The sequence below is a fragment of the Cavia porcellus genome, unplaced genomic scaffold (genome assembly GCF_034190915.1).
Source record: "Cavia porcellus strain 051 isolate PalLab524CR breed Dunkin Hartley unplaced genomic scaffold, mCavPor4.1 scaffold_5, whole genome shotgun sequence".
NCBI lineage: Eukaryota > Metazoa > Chordata > Mammalia > Rodentia > Caviidae > Cavia > Cavia porcellus.
Window position 1 is genome coordinate 64,702,901 of NW_026947488.1, and position 24,949 is coordinate 64,727,849.

At 40.6% G+C, this 24,949-nt stretch overlaps 1 protein-coding gene across 4 annotated transcripts in view; it reads right to left on the reverse strand.

Annotated features, from left to right (window-relative positions):
* Positions 1 to 24,949, reverse strand: part of Nmnat3 (nicotinamide nucleotide adenylyltransferase 3) — a 129,652-nt gene that overhangs the window by 63,689 nt on the left and 41,014 nt on the right. For 3 of the 4 annotated variants that reach the window (XM_013160017.3, XM_013160016.3, XM_005006710.4), the window contains one exon: positions 15,768 to 15,919. In XM_013160017.3, coding sequence (XP_013015471.2) covers positions 15,768 to 15,876 — 109 coding nt within the window. In that variant the 5' untranslated portion in view covers positions 15,877 to 15,919. Of the gene's footprint in view, positions 1 to 15,458; positions 15,745 to 15,767; positions 15,920 to 24,949 lie in introns of those variants that run through there. The other variant, XM_063249085.1, reaches the window with a different exon arrangement.

The following is a 24,949-nucleotide window of genomic DNA, read 5'->3' on the forward strand; positions in this document are numbered from 1 at the left end:
TGCTACACAGTTCCAGGGTGAAGGGATGACCATAGGTGAAGTTCTTGTTAATTCATAATATGAGTACATAATGAGGGGCATTCAGGCACTAGATGTGGATCCTGTTGCTCCTTATCCCATATCTTACCCTGTGTGCTAAGTTCCTGAGTAGGTCTCAAGAAAATATAACTCAAGTGTGAATTTCTGCAGTTTTCCAATCACTCACACAGATAACAACGGTCACCCAAGACAGATCAGGGATGATTCTGAGGGCAGAGCAGGGGTGCACATAGGTGAACATCAATCTGTCTATTTCACTTGTTCATTCCTTAGCCATCTTGATATTAGAAATGATCATTTTGAAAATGCACCTACTATTAACTCTTAAAAGTACAGCAATAGATGAAATATTTTCTAAACATGCTGTAATCTACAAGAGTGGATAGAATAATTTTTTTTTAAAAAAGGACTCTCAATAGTGTTAAGCTGTGCCTCATTCTAAGTGTCCACAGTGCATCCAGACCACATGGAGGACGTTCTGACTCCATATCTAGGGAGGAGACTGGCTGGACTTGAAGATGCCCCTCAGCTCTGAGATTCCATCACCATCACCACAGCCACCATCCTCTTCTGTTAGTGCCAAGGACATGCTAGGGTCTGCACTGAGTGTTTACAAAAGTCCTAAGATAGGTCTGCTAGAATTCCTCTCTGGTTTTTACATTGGTTTGGTCAGGGTGGCCTTTGCAGGCTGAAAATGGTAGCAGTGGGACTTGAAAGCAGGTGCATTTGCCTGGCAGTTAAGTGTTTGCTTGTTTTTGTGTTTTGTGCTTGTTTTAACCAGAATCCTTTCAGAATGATTCTTCATCTCTAAAATGGGGAGAAATGTCAACTTTATGGGTTTTAGAGATTAAATGAAAAGATATGGAAATATTCTGTAACGTATAAGAAGCTCTTTATAAGGTATATTATATACTGTTATTTTGGATTCATGTGATTAAATTAAATACTTTTACTATAATCATTCATTGACATATAATGTAATTTCAACATAATTTGTTTCTTTTGTAATTCTACCTAATTTATTTTGACTGTGTGTTTTATAATACTTTTAGGTTTAGAGAAGTTACAAGGATAGAACAAAGTGTTCTCATATACCCTTGACTCAACTTTTGAAAATATTAACATTTTACAAATCAAGGAACAATGATCTAAATCAAGAAATGAGACACTAACCTAACATTATTCATCAATTCATTCATATTTCTCCTGTTGCCCACAATGCCCTTTAGCTGGCCTACCATCTAGTCCAGAATCTCAAACTATGTGCAGCTGTCCTGTATCTTTCGTATCCTCCAAAGAGAAACAGCTCTTCAGTCCTTCAGGACTTGGCTGCTGGAACATGTCAGTCCTTTACTTTGTGGAACATCTTTTGATTTCACTTGCTGATGTCTTCTCCTGATTAACTAACCAAGCTTCTTATTTTTAGGAAAGAAAAGTTCACAGGAGATGTGGACTCCTTCTCAGGGATTCATTGAACATGGTATAGGATTCTGAGGATATTAACTTTAATAATTGATTGAGATGGTACTCACCAGATTATCTACAGTGTAGTTTCTATTTTCCTCTGTGTATCTGTAACTAGTAAGTATCTTACAGGAAAACACTATGAAAGCATGCAAATATTCTTCTCCCATCATACTCTTTTTCCACTAATTTTAGCATCAATTGATAATTCAGGTCTGCAACAGTCATTACCATAACATTTACAAAATGATAATTTTCTATTTCCAACATTACTTCTACACTAGTTAGCATTCTACTGTAAAAACACTTACATTTTCTACTGCATTTATCTATTCATTTATTTTTTATCAATATATATGCATGGTTATTATTTTATTATATGGGGGTATAAACCAGTATCATTATTTTATTTCTTATATTGTTCCATATCAACCCAGAGGAAGCCCCTGTAAGTTACCCTGTATCTTTCTTACATGTGCCCATCATTTATTAAGCACTTCAGTGCTTTTTGGAATCATAATATTTCTCTGTTCATCTCTGGAACCAACCATTTCTCCAAGGATCTCTGGTTTCTTTTATTGAAGAATGGTATGTAGAAATCAAGAGACCACTGTTGTGAGGATTTTGTGTTTTCTAAACCTAATTAGAGGACTGAGTTCAGAAATTATATATGTATACATGTGTGTAATTACATTCATGATACCTATCTGTATACATATATATCTGTCATGACATGTGCCCTCACCCTTCTGTACTTATTTCTATAACTATCTGACTATGTATCTGTATCTATACCTACATGTTCATACTGAAGCCTATAATTCCAGTCTGACACTAAAGTGTTCATTCTACCACTTCTCCTTTCCTTATCTGTAATTCTTTTCTTAAATAGTAAGAAATACCTCCCATGTTCACGGAGTGGTATAAACTAGTATATTAGATAGCCATACTACTGAATGATCAACAGATTTAGTGCAATCCCTAACAAAATACCAATTACATTTTTCCAAAACTAGAAAAAGTTCTAAAATTATGAGCTGGGGATTTAGTTCAGTGGCCTAAGCACTTGCCTGGCAAGTGTGAGGTCTTGAGTTCAATCCCTGGTACCAAAAAAAAAAAAAAAAAAAAACCAAAACAAAACAAAACAAAAAAAACCCCAACTAAACAAAACAAAAAAACCTCAACTAAAATTCATATAAAAGCATAAAAAACTCCAAATAGCCAAAGCAATTCTGAGCAAAGAATAATGCTGTAGGTGTCATAATTGATTTCAAAATACACTACAAAGCCATAGTTACAAAAACAGCACGGAACTGACATTAAACAAACATACAGGCTAGTGGAACAGAACAGGAGAATCAGAAATAAATCTACATACAACCTACATCTGCAGATTCTCAACAAATGAGCCAGAAAGAAATGTTGGAAAAAAGAGCCTCTTCAAAAAATGGTGCTGGGAAAACTGAAAACTAGATATAGAATATTAAAATTAGATCTCTGTCCTTCATTTTTATACAAATATCAACTGAAAATGGATTAAAGATCTCAATGCAAAGCTTGAAAGTCTTGAAACAGGAAACTGTGAAAAGGAAAACACAGGGGCATGCTCCAAGACATTGGTACAGGCCACAGTTTCCTCGATAGTATTCTAATAGTTCAGGAAATAAAAGCAAGAAATAACAACTGGGATACATCACATTAAAAAGCTTTTGCACAGCACAGGAATAAATCCACATGAAGAACAGAATGGAAGAAAAACCACCAGTTATTTATCTGATAGGAATATGTAAATAACTCAAAAAAGTCAACAACAAAACAAGGAACACAATCAGTAAATGGGTAAATTATCTTAAATGATATTCCTCAAAAGCAGAAGTACAAATGCCAATAAATATATGAAAAAAATGCTTAACAAGTTTAACCATCAAGTAAATGTACATCAAAACTAGATAGGCAATATGATATGTGCCTGTAGTCCCAGAACTCTGTGAAGCTTATGCAGGACTGAACGTTCAAGCCCAGCCTGGGCAAATTATTGACTCAGTGAGACCTTGTTTCAAAATTAAAAATAAAAAAGGGCCAGGAACATAGCTCAGTGTGAAGGTCTAGCTTCAATCCTCAGTATCAAAAGCAAACATACAAGCAAAAACAAAATTGTACATAGAGATTCCATCTCATCCTAATCAGAATAGCCATTATAAAAACAAAACTCTGGCAAGGAGAAAAGGGAACTCTTATATACTACTGGTGGGAAAATAAATTAATATAATGCTACTGTATAGCACAACAGTATAGTAGTTCTTTTTGAAAAACTAAATGTAGATCTAGCACATACCCTTCTGCTTATATACTAGTGAGATGAAGTTGGCATATATACCTGCGAACGTGTTTATTTGCAGAACTATTCACAATAGCCAAGATATGCAATCAGCCTAGATCAGATGAATGGGTAAAGAAAATGTGGCATGTTTTCTACCACATACAATGGAGTAGTTTTCAACCATGATGACGATGAAATTATGTCATTTACAGGAAGATAGACAAAACACGAGGTTATCGTGTAAAGGGAAATAAGCCAGACATAGAGACAAGAATCACAATTTTTTTCTCATACATGGAAACTAACTAAATAAAATTTTAAAAAGACCTGAAAACCGAAGGCAGAGGAAGAAGAAAGAGAAAGAGGGATTGTAGGAGGGAGAGAAAGGAAAGGCAGGAAAAGGTAGTAGTAAGGGTGAACAGAATTAAAATGTGGTATGTCACAGTTAAACCCTTAAATCTGTACAATTTACCTGAGTTAATAATTCTTAAAAATTATAAACAGGGTGCAGTGGCATATGCCTGTAAACCCAGCTACTTGGGAGGCTGAAACAGGAGGACTGTGAGTTCCAGGCCAGCCTGAATAAATTAGTGAGGTGCCATCCCCCCATAAAAGGTAAGAAGCCTGGCTCTATTACCATGATAATGTATTCATTTGATTGATCCTAGTATTTACATAAAGTAGTTCTAAAACTGTTCGCTCACTCTGCTGTAGAAAACACACACGTTAGCTAAAGGTTGTAAGCTCTTGCAGTTTCCAGTCACGATTCTGCTTTGGTTACTGAGTTCCTGCTGCATTCAGGGCGACTGCACATCCACTTGAAATGGAGTTAGGGTCATATGCTACTGTTTGCATTTCACTGTGGGTTGCCTTCACATCCTGGTAGGTTTTAATTCTATACAGCATTTCACTTTTCTGGTATGTGACTCCATGTTCTAAGGCAGAGCTATAAAACAAAAGAAAACAAAAAGACCCATTCACAGAAAGGGTCTCTCTCATCCTCTTCCTTTCCCATCTCCCTTTTCTTTCCACTCATTTCCCTTCTCCTTCTGTAGGTAACCAATCACATTAGTATATAAAATCTAATCTTAAATGATTTTGTCTTTTTAAATTTATTTTCCCTATCATTATCAGTGACTGATAAATTTCCCCAAGGTCTAACTCTGTTTGACAACCTCATCTTTAGGAATATTTATACAGACACCTCTAGTCAATTCATTTTCATTAATGCCCTTTGTGCTGCTGGGAATTCTCCTTCACCAACTGTTTCATTTGATGCCAGCCCGGGTTTTCTGAGTGAGCTCTTTGCATGGGTTCTCTTTATGGTCTGCTTAGCAACCAAGCCAGATGCTGGTCTCTGCTCTGAATGATCGCTGCATCCTCTTTGGAAGATGGAGATGGTTACCAGCCCTGGCATCTCAATTCTGAAACTGTCTCCTTGGGGAGCTGAGTTTTTGAGGCAAGTGGTTGGTGCACCAGCAGCCAAGGGTAACGAGAGGGCAGAGTTTGCTTAGCAGAAGGGTGACAAGGCCACTGATTCTTCCCTTGGCATCTCTTAACCTTGCATTCCTTATTCCTGTAAAATGGGGACACAGACCTTTACCTACCAGGACTATTTGAGAACATGGCATGGACAAGGTTCCACTGAAGGAGAGTGTCACTTTCTCCCTTTACCTTTTTTTTTAAAATAACTGTGGATTTATGCAGAGTAAGTAATACAGAATGACCCCATAAACCTTTCACCTGGTTACTTCATGGTAACATATTATAATACTATACTATGATATCACAACCGGGATACTGAGATTGATGGATGTAATCTATGACCAGGATACTGATCTCAATATAATCCTTTTTTTTTTCTTTCTTAAGACAGGGTCTCACTACATAGTTCAGGCTGGCCTTGATGTCACTGTGTACTCTAGGCCAGGCTCAAACTTGTGACAATCCTCCTGCCTCATTCTCTGGAGTGTGAGGATTACAGGTGTGTGCCACCACACCTGGGTGATATAATTCACTTAAAGAATTTTACTCAGATTTTCAGTTATTTATGTGATCCTCTGAGTGTGTGAGTATAGCATGTGTACATTTGTTTTCTGAAATTTCATAGCATCTGTAGTGTTCATGTCACCACCACAGTCAAGACAAGTAATTCTGTCACTATAGGCAACTTTTGTGTGCCTCTCTTACATCTACACCTTCTTGCCTTCTGCCCTCCAACCCATCTTTCCTAACCACTGGCAAACAATCTGTCCTTTACTTATACAATTTTGTCATTTCAAAATTTTATGTAAATAGCATCATATAGCTTGTGTGTTTCAAGATTGCCATTTTTGTTCAGCATGATCCTTGGAGATTCATCAAGTTGCTGCAGGAGTGGATCATTCTTTTTATTGCTGAAGTATTTTCTATGCCATTCAAGGAGAGCTGAGTGACTGCTGCTTTGGGGCTGTCATGAATAAAGCTGTAAGAAACTTCTGTGTCCTGGCTTTTGTGTGAATCAGACCCACCAATTCTCTGGGATAAGTGCCCAACAGTGAAACTGCTGAGTTACTGGGAAATTGCATGTTCAGTTCTATCAGAAGCTGCCTAATTGCTTTCCAGCCTAGCTATGGCTTTCCACCCCTGCTGCCCATGAGGAATGACCCACCTTCTCTGGATTCTTTTCAGTACTTGGTGTTACGACTCTTTTATTTTAGCTATTTTGGTAAATATATGATAATGACTTTTAAGCAGCATTTCCCTAATGGCTAATATTGGTAAATAACTCTGTGTGTGCTTCTTTGCTACCTGTGTGTCTTCTTTAGGGCCTCTTCATGCCTTCTATTTCTTAAGACAGATTAACTGCTTTTTCTTTTGAGTTTTGAGAGTTCTTTATATATTCCAGATTCTTTTTGAATGTGTGGTTTGCATTCAACTCTTTTTGAGGAATGAGAGACTAAGACTACTAAGCAAAAAAAGAAACAAGATGTTGATATTCTGGCTTTGTGTTTAGTTGGAGGAAAAGAAAAGATAAGAAGTTAGGGGAAGAGATGGGGGTATCTTATGGTTCATGAGGTTGGGGACCAGTTCTCCAGAACATCCTAAGCCAATGCTATGGGAATCTTGCAAAGGGCCCAAAGGCCTTGGTATGAAGGATGGGCCTTTGCATGGAGCTGTTCACCCCTACCCTGGTGCAGGCTGGTCTGGTTCTGGAACAGCTGCCACAGAAAGTGCCTCCTCCCAGGCCCTCCCAAAGACTGTTTCAGTGAAGCCACATCTCAAGAGCAATAAAAATAATTATTTGTTATTGAATCAGGAAAGTATCTTTTATTTTGAAAGAAATAGGAATGGGACACATACAACCTCAAATCCTTGAAGCCTTACATGATAGGAAAAAAATTATCTTGATTCAAAACAATTGCTGAAATAATTTTATGTTCTTAAACCTATCTTCTTCAGAAAAATCTTTTAAATTAGAAATGTGAAAATGAAAAGTTTTTTTAGACCAAGCTGGGCACTGTCTATGAATATATATTAATCATTCTATTTGATTAATAAATGTCTCTGTAAGTCCAAGATTAAAGTACCACAGAGAGCTTATATAATATTTACTCATGCTTTCCTGGTATCTCTGAAAGACCACAAGACCCAGAACTGGGGCTGTCACAGTCCTAAATGGAATTATTACAGCTTAATTTCTCCTCTCATCTCAGATTGTACTGCACCACCTTATCATGATGCATTTAATTTTCTCCATATGCACTGTGTCATAGAGAATTAAAATTAAAATCACAGGGTTAGCAAAAATGTTGTGTATCATTCTGGACACTGATTCGACATTTTTATTTAATGCAGAGAATTGCTAGGATAAATGATATTACAATAAATATGCTTCAATCTAAATGCAAGTCACTGAAAGGAAAAACTGGGAATCATAAAATACCCTTCTCCTCTTCAAGGTTGTCTACGGAGGAAAAGAAAAAAAACAAGGTTTGGTCTGGGCTGTTATCTTTATGATGCAATTCAATTTGGGATGCCACAAGCATGTGGGGCAACATCATTAAGAAATAATATGATAAAGTATCAAGAAAGGGCGAAAAGAAAGTAGAAGAACTTTCATGTGGCTTTCTCACTTCCATGCATAGATATGAGAATATTATGTTAACTTGTCTGGTCACGGCCATAGGACTGAGAGGTGCTTTATACCAGCACTGAGTTGGGCCAAGAAGGATGAAACAGGAGACCAAGCATTTACTGGATATATTGCATGGACTGGACACTTGATGTACACCATCTCCTTTAAGTCTTAAAATAAATAACCTTGAAGGCTAGGAGATATTATGCCCATGTGAAAATGGAGGAAAGACAGAATCGACAAGTGGGGTGAGTTACTCAGCCATACAGCTAGTAAGTGGACCTGACACTAAGGTTGATGCAAATTTGGTGACCCTTTTGTGTGACCCCTCTGATGATAAGAAGGGGAATGATGTCTTCTTTATAGTTAATCACTATTCCTTTTTTCATCATCTAAAGGAAAGCAGATATACAATATCTATGTCTTGGTTACTTTTCTTATTGTTGAGACAAATATGTGAGACCTTCAGTAAAGGAGGAGAAGTTTATTTGGCTTATAGTTCATAAAAGTTTCAGCATAACCGAAGGCAGGGTGACATGTCAGAGGGACATCACAGAAAAGAAACAGTCCATGGCAAAGCAGGGCAAACAGAAGGCAGCAAGCATCATGCAAGTGACAAAAAACAAGCAACCATCCTCTTCTTTCCCTTGTATCGTACCCAACCTACCCACCCTTAGGGTAGATAGCACTTACACCCAGTTAATCCTATCCAGACTATGCCAAGTCAATTAGTATTTTACTAATCACACAGCCTTGATCCCAGCTCCAGATCCAGCCACCTTTAAAACATCCCAAATATGACCTCATGAGGCTTTAGGGGACATCTAGACACAAACCTTAACAATTCAGGAGTAACTAAGTCAGAGCTGAGCTTGGCTGGGTGGGAAGCCAGATTGGGGTGGGGTCTGCATGCTGGCAGGCTTCCAGGTACCAGCCTTCTGCATCCTGTCTAGGACAACACACAAAACTGGTTGACTGAAGATCTGTACCTATATTTACTCCATGAGCCCGGGAAACTGATGCTTTTCCTCCCAGAACTTCTGTTGAATCAATCATAGAAGAAAGATGAAGAACAAATCCTAGAGATCTAGGATGGGACTCTGAAACTGAACCAGAGAGCCAAATCAAGGAACTGAATCTGAAACTGACTGTGTTTGAGCACTTAGAAAAAGTGAAAACTACTCAAAGCAAACAAATGTTCCCTAGGAATAAGTCATTTCTCTATTTTCCCTATTATCTAGTAACCTTCAAATGAGCAGGCAAACACAACCACAATCACAAAACCTTATCCAGGCATTTGACATAAGGTCACCTGGGCAGAGAGGTGAAGGATGCATTCTGGGCCACAGTTCAGGGAGGTAGAGGAGTCCAAGCCTTCATACTGGACCTCTAATGGTGAGTTCTGCTCCCACTAGTAGAGAGGGGGAGATGCTCAGTCTCAGTGAGTCCTAGCAGTGAGTGGGGTCAAGGTGGTCTAGGTTCAAGTTATGCAATTGTAGAAGTTGCTTTTCCAGTGCTGAGGATTCCTGTGCCAAGGCTCTTCCCATGGCCTAAATACTATCCAGTGTGTATCTGGTGCACCATACACTTGAAGACTCTCAGTGAGCCCTCCAAACCATGCATCCACCCTCTTCACCCAGTATTTCAAGCTCAAGTCCTGAGCCTCTCCCTACATCTCTTAGGCCAGGCAGATTCTCTGACTTCCCAAAATGATCCTAGAATCTGCATTCTCAGAAGGATTCAAGCTGGCTGCTGCCTCTGGGCAGCACAGGGCAGAAAGGGACTTGAACACTAAAATCTTGCACTAAATTTTGGGGACTCTATGTGTTTTCTGTCTTCTGTGGCAGCAACTGCTGTGTTTCTTCCCATCTCTTAAGTCTTTTGCAAGCTTTCTTCCTTTGCACGGTTGCTACATGCTGGGGTTCCTCATACTCCTCTACAACTAGTATATTCCCATTCATTCTCTCATTCTCGCTTCCTTCCCTTCCCTTCCCTTCCCTTCCCTTCCCTTCCCTTCCCTTCCCTTCCCTCCCCTCCCCTCCCCTCCTCTCCTCGCCTCTCCTTTTCCCTCTTCCCCTGGCTATCTCTATTTATCTCTGTGGATATCTTGATTTGTTATCTACAGATCATTTGCAAAGGTCTTTCTTCAGTCCTGTCTTCCAACAGCTCTGTAAATTCAACATGTCCAAAGTAGAAATTTCCCTTTTTTCCAAGCCTGTCCCCCTCCAGGACACCCTTTTTGTAGAAGAAAATCTGTCCTCGGATTCCATCCATCAACAGATCGATTTTGCCTTCTAATTATCTTCTACTTTCAACTTTTCTGTGTTGCTGTCATCACTCATTTTCAAAATGAGCAGCTTCTCTTCATTTACTCCTCAGTATGTGTATTCTCATAAGCACAACAGAAAAATGCAAATAATCCTCATCTTCTCATAGCTCTAAAGATACAAATACCAAATTCCTTACATGTTACCTGCAAGGCTCTCGTGGCTTCCCGTCCTTCCCTCTACTCACCTGTTGCAACACATGCTTTTCTCGCTTTTCTCCTTCCTTGATGGTCAAGTTCTCTTCTGCCACAAGGGCTTTGCCCAGGAATCTCCTATGCCCAGATTGCTCTTGCTCTTGACCCCAGCCAACCTCACATTTAACCTAAGAAGTATCCCATAATTTTCTAACTTAGCTTTTGGCACTCTCAGAAAGGCCTTTCCTCAAACTGTTATTCTATCTATACTGATAGCTTTGGGGACTGTCCCTGTAAAAGCATAGGTCACCTTGGTAATTCTCACTTTTCTGGGATTTGATTAGTAACTGTTGCCCAGGAAGCATAAGAGATACTTTTGCTCCCATGTGTCCTGGCATCTCATACAGCATCCAGACAGACAGACAGACTATTCAAGACATGTGTTGAATGAATGGAGATAGCATGACATTTTGGTTAGGGGGACAGGCAATGAAGGAGGCCAGCTCTATCACTTCTTGAATGAGCTCAGCCAGGTTACTGATTCTATTTGCCTAAGCCTTGGCCTCAGCCTCCTCATCTGTAGCACACAGAACCATATCCACCTTGTAAGGTGTTATGAAGATTAAATGCACTTAGAATACCAACTGGAGAATAGGAAGGATGGTAGAAATACATGATAGATGCGTAAAATGAACAGGTGCTAATTAGCTGTCAAATGAATGAGTGCTAATTAATCTGACAAAATTTGATTTTAAGAAAGGAATACAAGTGGGTTGTTGTTGAAATACATGCCAATAGCCAAATTACATTGATCAGAAATAACAAACCATCTAAATAGCATAAAACAAAATTTGAATTTAATTCAGCCTCCATTAGTAAGTTTGTGACTGCATGTTGGGAAAACAATCTCTTACAACTGGGAATACATCCAACACCTTAAAAGAAATGCAGGCTTGAATTCTAAATATATTCAATGAGTGCTTTAGGTACGTTTGAAGCTATCGACTAGTTATGTGTTGGACAGAATAATTTCTGCCAAAACTCAGTAAAACAAAAATAAAAATCCCAAATGAACTTTTAAAAACCATCAGCACTCACTATACAAATTCATCTGTCAAGCATTTGCGAATCTTCTCTCTAAGTGCCCACAGAGCACATGCTGCGGGAAGGATGTGCCTGTGATTACAGGGCCACATCACAGAGTTCAGAAAACTCATGGGTACTACTCACTTGTATCTGCCCTTGTCTTATTCCTAAATATCCTTTCAAGTAAAAGAGTGTGAAAATAAAAAGCTGCACGCAATGCTTTATCTGCTGAGCACGTACGACCTTGGCAGTAGATTATTAGCAATGAAAACTGACACATGTACTTTTCTTTTTAATGTATGCACTTTTCACTACAAGGAGGGTGTTATTGTAAGACTCAAGATAATAAAAAGTTTTGATACAGTGCCTCTGTCAATTTTCAAGGTTTTGCTCCTGTGTCAGGGGAAAGGAAAAAGAGGAAGGAAAAGCAGTTGTAGTTTGAAAAAGGGCTACTTGTGCGAAAGAGTTTCAAGCAAAAAGAGAATCAGAGCTATTATAGCAAAATAGGAAGACACCGTCAATTTCCACCTAAACATAGTATACAAGTTGATGCAGCTTTTAAAGTTTAATTTATTTGCATGCAATATCTAATTATAATTGTGAGTTGTTTTAGCGAATACACCAACCGAAGGGAGACAAGGTCTCCCTGTACTCCAGGCTGCCTTGATCACTATGTGGCTCAGGCTGGCCTGGAATTCACGGAGATCCTCTTGTCTAGCCTTCCCCACTGTTAGGGTTACCAGGGGGTGCCGCCATGGCTGACATGAAAATTCTTCTTTTTCTCTTGGGATCAGGAAGTCTTTCAACATTAGTAAGATTTTTCATGTGTTAAGGAGGTTTTTTCTATTGCTATCTTTCTGAGGTTTTTTTTTTTTTTCCCATAATGGATTGATCACTTTTGGTAATTGTCTTTCCTGTGTCTACTATTAAAACTATAGTGGTTTTGTTCTTTAGTTGGTTAATACATTGAATTACATGATTAATTTTTCAATGTTAAGCTATACTTACATCTCTAAGATGATCTTACGTGGTGATGAAATATTATCTTTGTATGCATTGTTGGATTAGTTTTCAAATACTTTAATATTTCTGAATCTAGGTTTATAAGTTTATATTTATGAAATGAATCGCTGGGAAAGTTCTTTCCTCCAAATCTCTTTTCTCTAATAAGCTACTCCAGCTTTCTTTTAATTAGTGTCAGCATGAGAGAAATTTCTGTTCTCTTTTTTTTTAAAGCTATTTGTGTTTTCATATTTAAAGAAAACTACTTATACACAGTCCTGCTTTATCTGTAATTTTGTTTTCTGCAGTTTCCGTTACTTCAGGTCAACTCTGACTAAAATGTTGAATGGAAAAATTCAAGAAACAACTCATAAATCTTAAATAATAATTTGTGTTATAGTGTATTGTTATAGTTGTTTCACTTTTCATGAGTTGTCGTTAATCTCTTATTATGCCTAGTTTATAAATTAATCTTTATCATCAGTGTGTACACAGTACAGAGTTTGGTTCAGGCATCCACTGGTGGCCTTGGAGCAAATTCCCAGCAGACAAGGAGACGACTGTGCATGGCCAAGTCTTTCTCACTTCATTCAATCTGACAATCCTTCATTTACTGGAAATCACTGGACTCCTTGTATTTAATGTGATTACTAACAGGACTAAGCCTCTCATCTTATTTGCTATTTGTCCCATCTATTTTTTGTTCCCTCTTTTGAATTAACTGAGTATATTCTAAATCTATTTTATTTCTCTTATATGTTTATTAACTGTAACTGTTTGTTTCATTATTTGGGGGTTTATAATATATACATACATATTTAGCTTATTACAGCTTACCTTCAAATGATATTACATCATTTTATATATAATATAGTTCCCTGCCTCTCCCAGCCTATATGCTATTCTTTCATGTATTTGACTACCATATATGTTACAATCTCCCAGTATAATTCTTACTTAAACTGCCAATTATCTTTTAAATAAATTTAAATAATAAGGAAAAAGCCTTTATAATCCTCCGTTATACCCCACCTGGTTAACAGTTCCAGTGTTCTCAGTTCTCTTTGTTGATCTAAGTCTCTATTTCCTTCATCACTTTCCTCTGCCTCAATGAATCAGCCTATTAACTTCTTCTTTCTTGAGTGCAGGTTTGATACTAGCTCTTGTTTATGTAAAAATATTTGTTTGCTTTTTCTAAACATTGTGCATCAAAAAGTCATGGCTTATCATATCTGAAGAAAACCTCATAATAATTCAAATATAATCAAACTGTATATTTTTAAATTATCCTATTTTCTTTCTAAACATTTTTTTACTGAACAGAAGATATTTTACCTACAGGATGAATACAGCTTTCTAGGTTGACAGTTTTTCTTTCAGTTCCTTAAAGATGTTATTTCAGAGTTCTCTTTCAGTGAAGGCAGAAACCAGAAATTTGCTGTCGTCCTCCTTACATCTGTTTTTGATGGTTGTTTTTAAAATTTTGCCTTATTTTAGGTTTTGCTAAATTTGATTACTATAGACCCTGTTATTGTTTCCCTCGTGCTTCTTGTGGTCCAAGTTTGTGGCGCTACTTGGATCAGTGAGTCATTTTCATCAACTCTGGAAAAACATCAGTCATTCTTTGAAAAAAATTTCTCTCTCTCTCCTTTTGCTTTTCCTCTTGTGATTCCACTGACACATGTACAAAGCTGTGTAAAACTAACACATATCACTGCTATTTTTTTCTGTTTTAAAATTTTTCTTTCTGTATTCCATTTTGGATAGTTCCTTGGTTTTATCTTCATGTTCACTGACTTTTTCTCCTAGAATGTCCAACCTGTCCAATATATCCAGTATATTTTTCATCTCACATCTCTAGAAGTTTGATATGGGTCCCTTTTAAGCTTTCCACGTCTCTATTATCTTTTTGAACATATGGGGCATAACTGTAAGTACTCATCACTTTGCTGGTTCTAACATCTGTGTCATCCTTTGTCAGTTCTGGTCTAGTTTCCGTTGATTGATTTTTCTTCTCATTATGAGTGTGGCTACAGATTCAAAACCTTGTGTCACAGAACATCAAACTGTCTTCCAAAAATGCTTTATAGTTTATCTTTCCACCACCAGCAGGTGAGAGTGGTTGGCTCCCTCCCCATTCTAGGAGCACTGAAGTCTCTTGGTCTCTTGACTCCTGTAACTGATGCCTGCTGGAGACCAACTATCAGCCAGTGACAGGTGACAATTCTGTGGTGTTCACACAGCTACAGTAGCTGCCCTCATGGTGTTTAGGGCCTTGTGGTATCTGCCATGTTTTTATTTACATTGCCATTGATTTCCATTGATGTGGGGTATCTGTCCCAAGTTTACTATTTGTATTTCTTCTTCTACTATGAGCCACTGAAAAATTCTAACTGTATTATTCAGATTTTTAAAAATTCTCTAGTAAGAAACTATTATTAAGAATAGACATTCATTTTCATTTTTTCAATAATTAAAAAGTTCTGCAAACATATGCATTTCCTCTATAATAATTAACCCTTGTATGTGACTTCTCTGAGGAAATGATTTACATCGACTCAAATACTTCTTTCTCTAATAAACATAAATAGAAATTGATTCTGATGTGAAAACAATGCTTTTAAAGGCAAAAAATTTTGAGTTATATAAAATATATTCATGAATACATATGATACACAAATTCACAGTGAGGAAAAATTTTCATAAATATTTGGCATCAACATGCAGTATAAGTTTTAATTTTTAGAAATAATCACACAAATTCTAAATACTGTTTTACCTACTAAATAATGAAATAGTCAAGGTGATGAAACATTTCCCAATATTGTAAAAGTCCCATATACAAGATTATTAGTTTACAACTGCTGAGATCTATTCTTCAAAAGGTGAAAATGTCAAAATCACCACCAAACACTTGCTTACCCACTGAGGAAGAGCAGAGCTTTCAGAGGTGCGTAGTACTTACTCACCTGGCAGTGAAGATGGAGCACTAGAGGGAGGACTGAGACAAAAAGTGCCACAAATGGCCTGCTGTCTTTTCAGTCTTCATAGACAGTGTGAGGTGGGCAGAGAAAAGGGGCATCTATGGCCAGGGACGTGACTTGCAGATGTCACAGAGCTAGATGGCATCAACACTCTGCACATCATGGAGAGAATGTGTACCACAAGCTTCGAGATAAATGGGTCAGCAAAGTTTTACTGCCAGTGAAGAGCACAGTGGCCAGCTCAGCCCCAGGAGGCCCAATCACCCGGTCTGCTGTCCTGGGGGCCTGACTGACCTGTTTTGTGCAGATGATCTCTAGCCACCTCAAACAAGCGCAGGTGCATATTGGTGATGGGGTTGAAGGAGCCACAGGCCAGAAGCACCACAGGTATTCGGTTCTTCATCTTGTCAGGCACATCGACGTTCCCTGCAGTGGCCACCCTGCCTCTGTGAAGACAAAAACTCATGTCAGGGATCTGGTTCAATGGCAGCTGTCCAGATTGGTGTCTCTAAACCAAACCGTGGTGACTCACTACACTTTGAAAGATGACTGCAGAAGCAGCAGGAATATAGCATCGATGGGAAGACCACTGTGGGCAGGGACTGTGCTAAGCGCTGTCGAGGTATGCGCTTCCTTTTGCAAAATCTTCTCAACAGCTCCAAGTGGTGACGTTAGAACCTTCTGGGCCAGGACTGGAACTCAGCAGACCTCAAAGCCCACGTTCTGCTCTTAAGCTCTGCACCCTTTCTGGGTTCTAATGGGTTAGCTTGAGGTCAAAAGGAATCTGTAAGATTCCCATCATGCCACTTCCATGGTCCACATAGAATTCACCAGGGTCTCAGAGTAGATAGCACTTTTGAAAAATCTTTCATTTTGATATAATTTTAGACACATACTCAGCTATAAAAAAGGATGATCTTGAGGCCTTCATAGGCAAATGGAGACAACTTGAGGCTATCCTCATTAGTGAAATAAAAAAGAATCATATTTATAAATACCACATTGTGTCTCTAGTGTAAAAGTAATAAATGGAAGAGTAATAAAATCAAAATAAAACACAAAATGTGTAATTGTTATTGTAAAAAAGAGAGGAAAAGAAAGTGCTCTAAAGGATATAATTGCATGGATGTTTAAGTATGTAAGATTGATAACCATATTACTGAGTTTTTGTTGGATCATTAAACAGAACTGTTTGGTCTCACTGTTTGAATGTCCACTTTGTATGCTTTAATTTTGCAACTTGAATAACTATTTCTAAGATGACAGTATGTAATTTATCAACTAGTGATTTCTTACTGTTTAATTTTTTTGAAATTATGTATTATTTCTACCCTTTTTCTGTTTTGTTTTTTCTTTAAATAAAAATTTTTAAAAAGTTACAAAAAGCATGTACAAATAATTAGAATATATTCTTTACTCGTATTCTCCAAATGTTAACATTTAAACACACTTGCTTGACCATTCATTTTTCCTGCGCATGTGCACACACACACACACACACACACACACACACACCTATAAATTCTATGAGTAATTTTCCCTAAAGTGTTTGAGCATAAATTATAGACACAATATCTCTTTAACTCTGAATACTTCAGAATGTGTTTCTCAAGAACAAAACATTTTCTTATACAACTATAAAACAATGATTAGGATCAGGTAATTAACCCTGTTACAGGACTATTTAGATAATATATCTTATTGTGATTTCATCCACTGCATTTCACCAGGGATCAGAGCACTCAGGGGGAGGGCATACCCTCACTCTGGCTCTCCTGCCTCCAGCACGCCCCCTGGAGGTGGTGGGGAAGAGCTGCACTGGAGACCGGCTGCTCTGACCTCCACTTCTGCTGTCTGGTGGCTGTGATATCTAGGACAAGCCACATCTCTTCTCTGAGCCTCAGTTTCCTCATCTGCAAAATGACCCTGACAAAGGAGAAGACAGCAGTGTATCTGTGGCAGGGGGTTTAAGATGGCACCTAGTGATGTTTGCCATCTAGCAGTCAGCCGCCATCCTTCCCCTTCAGTGCAGACTTCACCTAGGGACCTGATTCTAATGAATATGAAATGTTGGGACATCACCTCTGAGATGAAGCTACACAAAGTCTGGCTTACCTCTTGAAGGTGAAGAAAGCTTCACCTGCTTTCTTTCTCATGCTAACAAAGCCAAGGTCCACAGGGAACAGGACCAAGGGAGGCCTTGTTGGCCAAACCAGGAGAGCTGGAACTGGCTGACCACGGTGTATGAGTGTGGAAGCAGACCTCCTTGAGCTCACGATTTCAGAGGATGGAGCCGCCCTGTGAGCACCGGTCCCAGCTGGGTGAGACTGAGCCAGAAAAGCTAGCTTGCTATATCTGGATTCCTTACCCACAGAAACCGTGAAATAATCGGAGATAAAGGATACAAATAATAAACAAGTGTGTTGTTTTAAGCTGTTACAGTTTGGGGGTAATTTGTCACACAGAAAAGGTAACATAACACAGTCACCAATAGGTGGTATTCATATACCTGTTGCCTTGGTGGTCTTGGTTGCAATTACACTGTTTGGAGGCAAAAGGGAGAGTTCTCAGATCGCTGGGATTAGAGACCATCTCTGTATCTAAGGTGGTGCTGAACCCAGGGCCTTTGTACTGAATGATATTCTCAGCTCTGTTTATTTTATTTTATATTGAGACAGGGTCACTCAGTTGCTAAGCTGGCTAGGTTGGGATTGAACTTGTGATCCTCCTGCCTTAGCCTTCCAGAGTGCACCACCACATCTGGCTCAAAACAAAGTTTTAACCTAGTCTCTGTCATCTATTTTCCAGGCTTATCTCCAGTCACTGCCTCCTACTTTATACCGCAACAACAATGAATATTTTCCAATACTTTCTCTGTAAGCTATCCCTGGCCTCCTGCTTTGAGCTCCCATGTGTGTTATTTTGGTTTCCCCCAACCAGAACATCCCTTGAGATTTAACTCAGATGATCACATTATTTATGATTTCAATCACTATTTATTGACTGCCTGCGAGGTTCTGTAGCAGTTAGGGATGCATTTGGCTCTAAATCCCAGAAGTATAAATAGTGTCCCTTTGTTTGTCATAAAACAAAAAGTGTAGAAGTAGACAGATGATCATGGCTGAAAGCTCTGAACTTTTCCCTTATAGTCACAAGATTACTGCTGAAGCTACTGCCATCAGATCTGAATCACTGCATACCAAAGGAGCAAGGAGCTCTACTAAACTGGCTGTCCCTCTCAGTCAGAACACAAGCACTGTTTCAGAAGCCTCACTGTGGAGGCTCATTGTGCTTTTGCCTCATTGGCCAGAGCTACAAGGAAGTCTGGACAGGCAGCTATTCAGCCTCCAAACTTTTCCAGGCAGAAGTGTCAAGGAAAAGGGGCTTGGGCACTGGATCAGTTAACCTGCAGCGGCAGGCACAGAGTTAGGGATACAACTCTCTGGAACCTGAGTGTATAGAAAGCTGCTCAGATGGCATCTATGACATCTACATTGGATCAGGTGATCTCTCATTTATCTCCAATAAATCACATGCCATAGTCTATTGAAAAAAATGCCCATGTGTGTTTCCTACACCCCAGTCAGAAAGCCACATGAGGGCATGGATGGTGTTTTCTTTGTCTCTAGATCTCAACTATAAGCAGCGACTGGCCCAGAGCAGGGCTCAGTAGAGGCTGAAGCAGGGTACTGGCCAGCTGGACAGCAGACCTGCCATCTGCAGAGGACAGGCTTAATGCACAGAGTAGCTGTTGTGGATGTACTTGGAGCTATAGTGTGAAGATGTAGGCACTCAGCCTAGGCTTAGCCCTGGCTCTCCAAGCTTCATTCAAAGCAGCAGTTAACATTCCCTCTTGTTGCGTGTGAAAAAAAGCAGTAGGGGCTGCTGAACTGCCACTAGCTTCTTCCTGGAGTGCCAGTGCAGGGTTTACTGAGATATTATTTGCAGAGTCTGCTGAGCTATTCACAAGAGCAGTCTCCTGCTGAGTGCATCTGAAGAGGGTGGCTGTTTTCCACAGCTATTTTGAAGTCTTTCAATGTTCTGTTTCATTTTGACAAAAACCTAAATTTTTAGAGCTGTTGAAACTCGCAGCTGCAGCACCTCAGGTAACCTGGGTTGTGATCCATTTTTCCAAAAGTTTCCATAAACTATAAATTAGAATGTTTGAATGGCGGCATCGGTGCAGTGAAGTGTGATGTTGAGAAGACTAAATGACCTGTATTACGTGCCTTGCCTCTCTTCCATGGCTTGCCTCTCATGCTTTCCCAGGCATATCTCAGGCTGGGACACCCAGCGCACACACATTCCAGGCCCAGTAATGAGGGCAGTGCACACCACCATCTGTATGCTGCAGCTGACTTCAACTAAGGACCTTCCCAAGCAAAGGCAGAGGAATTCAAAGCTAGGGTTGAAATGGACTCACCCCAGGGGTTCACTAGGAGAATAAACTGAATTTAGGTATATGTGCAAACCTCATCAGACACAAGTCAGGATGTATGCGACCAAAAAGCTCCATCTGCCCATGTCATCTAATAATGTTTAGCAAGTACGGGAGATGTTTGCTATTGGGAAAGACTGCTCATCAATAAGCATTTAATGGAGGCCCACAGAAAGGGCAGTAATTGCTGCTGAAGGATTTAACAGGTTGAGAATCTCTTCCTGAACTTTCTCATTCAACCGGAGACAAAGCTCTCCTGGGCTACCTCTGAGCTCTCCTTCTTCTCTCTTACGCTGCCCAGCTTAACAGTCAGCTACCCAGCATTTCACCCAGCTCCTCTGCAAACAAGGTCATGAAATGAATACCTCCCTCACCTTGGCACGCTGGCAATCCACCTTCAAGATTTTCTGCTTGGACTATGTAGCCTACACCATCCTTTCTCACTATGCTAATGCTGTCCTGTTAAACACTATCACTTTCTTCTCATCAGCCACAGAACTGTCATTGCTTTTTACACTGTGCCTCTTCCCCAAGTTGAAGTAAATCCTAGCGAGTGGTCTCCCATGAGGATTTACCTTTGTCCCTTTACCACCTATGACTGTGCCCGGCACATCCCAGGAGTTCAGGGAATGCTAGGGTGAGTGTCTGTCTCTACCAAGTGTTTTTGTCACACAGCTATCTCCTCTCTGTGGTTCTCTGCAACTGGGCCTTACAGAGACAGAAACTCACCTTTATATTTCTTAGGGCACTGAAGATCCCTCCCACCAAGCCCCTTCACCTGATTCAGACTGAAGTCAAACCAGACAGCCCACACTGCGGCACCATCTCTGATGCCATGATCTCATGAGGGCGGTACAGTCTCCTACACACTGAGGCCAGGTCACTCCCATGCCCTGGAGAACTGAAAAGCTGATGACTGCCACTGTACCAGCACAGAGTCCAGCCAGCTCCTTTCAAATCCCCTTTCCCAGCTGCTGGCCTGCTCCTCTAAAGAGGCAGCAGTGGAAGTTTCTAGAGATTGTCCAGTGTCTGCACCACGGCCAGACTTTTGACACTTTCCCTGTAACCACTGGACAACTATTTATTAAGTATTATCTACTAATAGCCAGGCACTCTGCTAGGCACTCGAGTACCAGGGAAGGCAAAGCAGATGGGTCCCCATCCTCACACAGCTTCTAGTCATCTGCAGGATTGGCAGTTAGTCATGGAATTGCCACAGGACAAGGCCTAAATCTTAACACCTCTCTGTGAGAGGCAGAATATCAGTGTCCTGATGGCCACATCTTAATCCTCAGAATCTGTGACTATATCTCTTGCATGGTGCAAGAGACTGTGCAGATGTGATTATAGGAAAGGTCTTGAAGTGGGTAGAGGATCCTGGGTTATCCAGGTCCATCATGAAGGTTCCTATAGGAGGTAGCAGGAGCAGACAGATGGAGATATGATGCACTGATGAGGGTCAGGGAGGGGAGAAGGTGCTGGGAAGGGCATGCATGGAACAGTGCCAGAGGCCTCTAGGTGCCAGCTGGGCAACGGCATGGCATTTCCACAGCCTCCACAGGGGACACCGGGCTTCCTCACCTTCACAGCTCACTTCTGACTTGCAGAACTATTCAAGGTTTTTTTCCATGGAATATTTAGCCCATATCCTCATCTCTGACCATGCTAATGCTATATTGTACATACTTCATCACGTTTTTCTCACCAACCACAGAACTGTCACTGCTTTTTACTGTGCCTCTCTCTCAAGTCACAGAAATTCATACTGTTTCAACCACTGTGTGCTGATTTGTCAGAGCATCTAGGAGCAGGGACTCAGAGCGGCCTTGGAGCTGTGGTGGGAGGGGAGTAGGAACCCAGAAGGTGAGGAGCACAACGAAGCCTGAGTCGGGCAGGGGGAGCAGTTCCACAGGGCCTGGAAACCACCAGACAAAACAGCTGAGGGTGGGAAGCAACCGGGAAGCTGTCAGTGTGGCACACTGTAGGTATGAACTGACGCGTGAAGCTGAGGACTGTGAGGATCCCACAGGCTCCGGGGACTTTGGAGCTTAATTTTCTCCTAGGTAAGGAGAAGTCTCTGAAGGATTTAACCCAGGGCCTGCCTCACTTAGATTTTGTTTCAGCTGCCCCTGGCCTTCTGCCTGGTGAAGGTCGGTGGTCCCAGGCTCCTGAAGCAGGTCTTTCTTATGGCTCACATCGTTCCTTGCTTGCAGATAGAATGGTGCTGGCCAATGCCCACGTGCTCTCAGTCCTGTCTCAGTGTGTTCCCTCCCTTGCCTCTCAGCCCATTTGTTATAGGCCACCATAGAGATGCAGAAGGGAAGGTGAGGATCCCTCAGTGCAGATGTAATGTGAGGATGCTCATTGCTTGGGAGGCAGTCAATTTACCTTTCCCTGCAGTGAGCGCCTGTAATGCACCAGGCCAGGAACATGGCTGCAAACATCCTTGTTTATTATAGACATAAAGCAGATGGCTTTAGGCAGAATGGAAATGGAGTCTGCAAACATCTTTCATTACACAGGCCCCTTGACCAGACTCCTTGTCTCAAAGAAAGCAAGTGATTCAGTTTGTATTTGTGAAGTTGACAACCACATTTTTCAGGATCTGGGGTAATCATTTCTACCTGTGCGCTGTGTGTCAACTTCTTCAGGGCAAACAACCTTTGCAAAAACTCCAGTACTTTCTCTTTTCAACTTTGTTGGATTCTCCCGTTGTTGCTATGGGCACAGTGCTGCTAAGAACAAAAGCAATGCAAGCCTTTTTTGTCAGTGTGAAGCTCCTCCACCAGCCACCCCTTGGAGGACACAAACATGCCAATTAAGCACTCATCCTAATTATGAGCCTCCCAAGAAAGCAGGCAGCCTACTCTTTGAGAACTTTCGAAAGACTTGAAGGAGCATGAGAAATGGAAGGGGTCCCCTGCAATCCCACACTCACGAGTCTGGGACTAATTTCAGCTGTGGCAGTGAGTGGAGTGACAGGCTTGGTACTGTGTTAAAAGAAAGGCTCCACAAGTCAAGGCTCATTCTCTCAACACCCCTAGAAAGGAACAATTTGTGCTTGCATCCTGATAAAAGACCAGGTCACCTTTGGGCCTCAGCAAGTCCCATGCAAAATAAAACAATTATGTTTATCTCTCAGGTTACTGAGCGTAAGCCCCTGCATGGTACCTGGCCCACAGGGAGTTCTCCACAAATCTTACCTCCTTTCACTTTCCTTTCATTATGTTTAAAATAAAATCTTCCATTCCTACATCTGCCTCCTGACATTTGTTCACCTCGTTTGAAAAGATTCTCACCATCTTTCTAGTCACCCATGATCAAAACCTGGCAGGCCCCTGGCATGTACTCAGCATGATCCCGCTGTCAGGAAGGTAATGCACACACCAGGCTTGGGAGATGTCACCATTCTCTCCTGTAGAAGGCAACCCCACAGTCCCCTGCCACAAGTCAACTCTCAGCATCACTGTGTCCCTGGATGTGCATGTGAGTTAACACTGAGATACACAGGAGCAGGTAGTATCATGTCATCCTGGTAGAAACAGACTCTTCTGAGGATGAACAACAAATATCCCCTTAAAGCGCAGCCCATTTGCCAAGTGGGAACGAAGCAAGGGGAAGCAAGGGGAAGACATGAAAAGTATCTGGGGCCTGCTGGGAGGAATGCAAAGTAACAAATAGTTAAAATCACAACTTTCCAGCTACTGTGCTAGTGCCTTGGAAGCAGAGGAGAAACAAAACCTGCTCTTGCTCTTAAGGTTAAAATCTAGCAGGCAGAACAAACACCCTGGGCCTCAGGCAGGACAGAGGCTGCTGGTGATGCCCAGAAGATTTTGCTTCCTCTGCAGGCACAGAATCCTGGTCTTCTTCACACCAAGGCAAGGCATGTGACTAAGGTCTGGCCAGTGAGCTGTGCACAGAGGGGTAGGTGGTACACCTGGGAATTCTCTTTGAATGGGAAAGCCGTGCCTCTCTCCCTTTTCCATTCCTCTGCTAGAATGTGATGACTGGAACATGGCAGACTATGGATACTGAGGACAAGAACAAACTCATGTTTGACACAGAAGAAACTGAGAGAAGCTGCCATGCTAGTGCCAGATGGCCTATCTCCAGGTATCTGTACTTAGGGGGAAATTACTGGACTCTTCTAAGCCATCATTGTCTTCTATAAGCAGCTGAATTTAATTCTAACTTACATACTGACATCTAATGAATGTTTATTGAAGCACTATGTAAATAAATGGAAAAGTATGTCCACTTGTGGAAGTCTCGATTGTGTTAGTTAAATCTATTTTATATGCAGTGCCTTAAATATGTATTGTTTGAAACAGAAAATACACCTAAGGAAAAAAATCTACCATAACTTAATTTTTTACATGAATTTTTCATGGGAGAAAAAAAAATCCTTACTCAGGACTCCGGGAGTCTGAAATGTGCAGCAGCAAATCTGCTTCTTCTGTAGATCACGAAAACAGACTCTGTCCTATATGCATTTCCCCCAAAACAGATTCATTATGGTGTGTTGTCACACTCTGCTTCGAGTGGGCATTTGCCATATGGCTTGGCAGTTTAATGGTTTTCTGATACTTGACAAAATGAAGCACAATCATTTTTGCAAGGAGCTTGCATTCCTAGATGGGTCTTTTCCAAATAACAGCTGTGCCTCAAAATTGAGTTGCTCGATTTGCAATTTGTGGACACAATACTCAAACATTTACAAGTGAGTAAAACCTCAAGTCACTTGGGCTATTTCCAGGCTGCAGAGTTTATGAAGTTTTTAGCAATGTTATGATCGTGCAGCTGTCAACAAGCTCAAGCCAACATCTCTGGATCACCAGACTCTGCAGGGTGCTGTGATGTCCAACTTATCAGCGTGCCATATGGAGGCCGCCATAAACCTGGGGTGAAGCCCATGAGATTGGGAAGCCTCACCCCAAAACCCACAAACACAATCCCTATACCTTTCCCTGCATTCCTGATCACATTTGCACAGATGACGCCCAAATTTAAATCTACAGCCCTAGGGTTGGTGTCCATA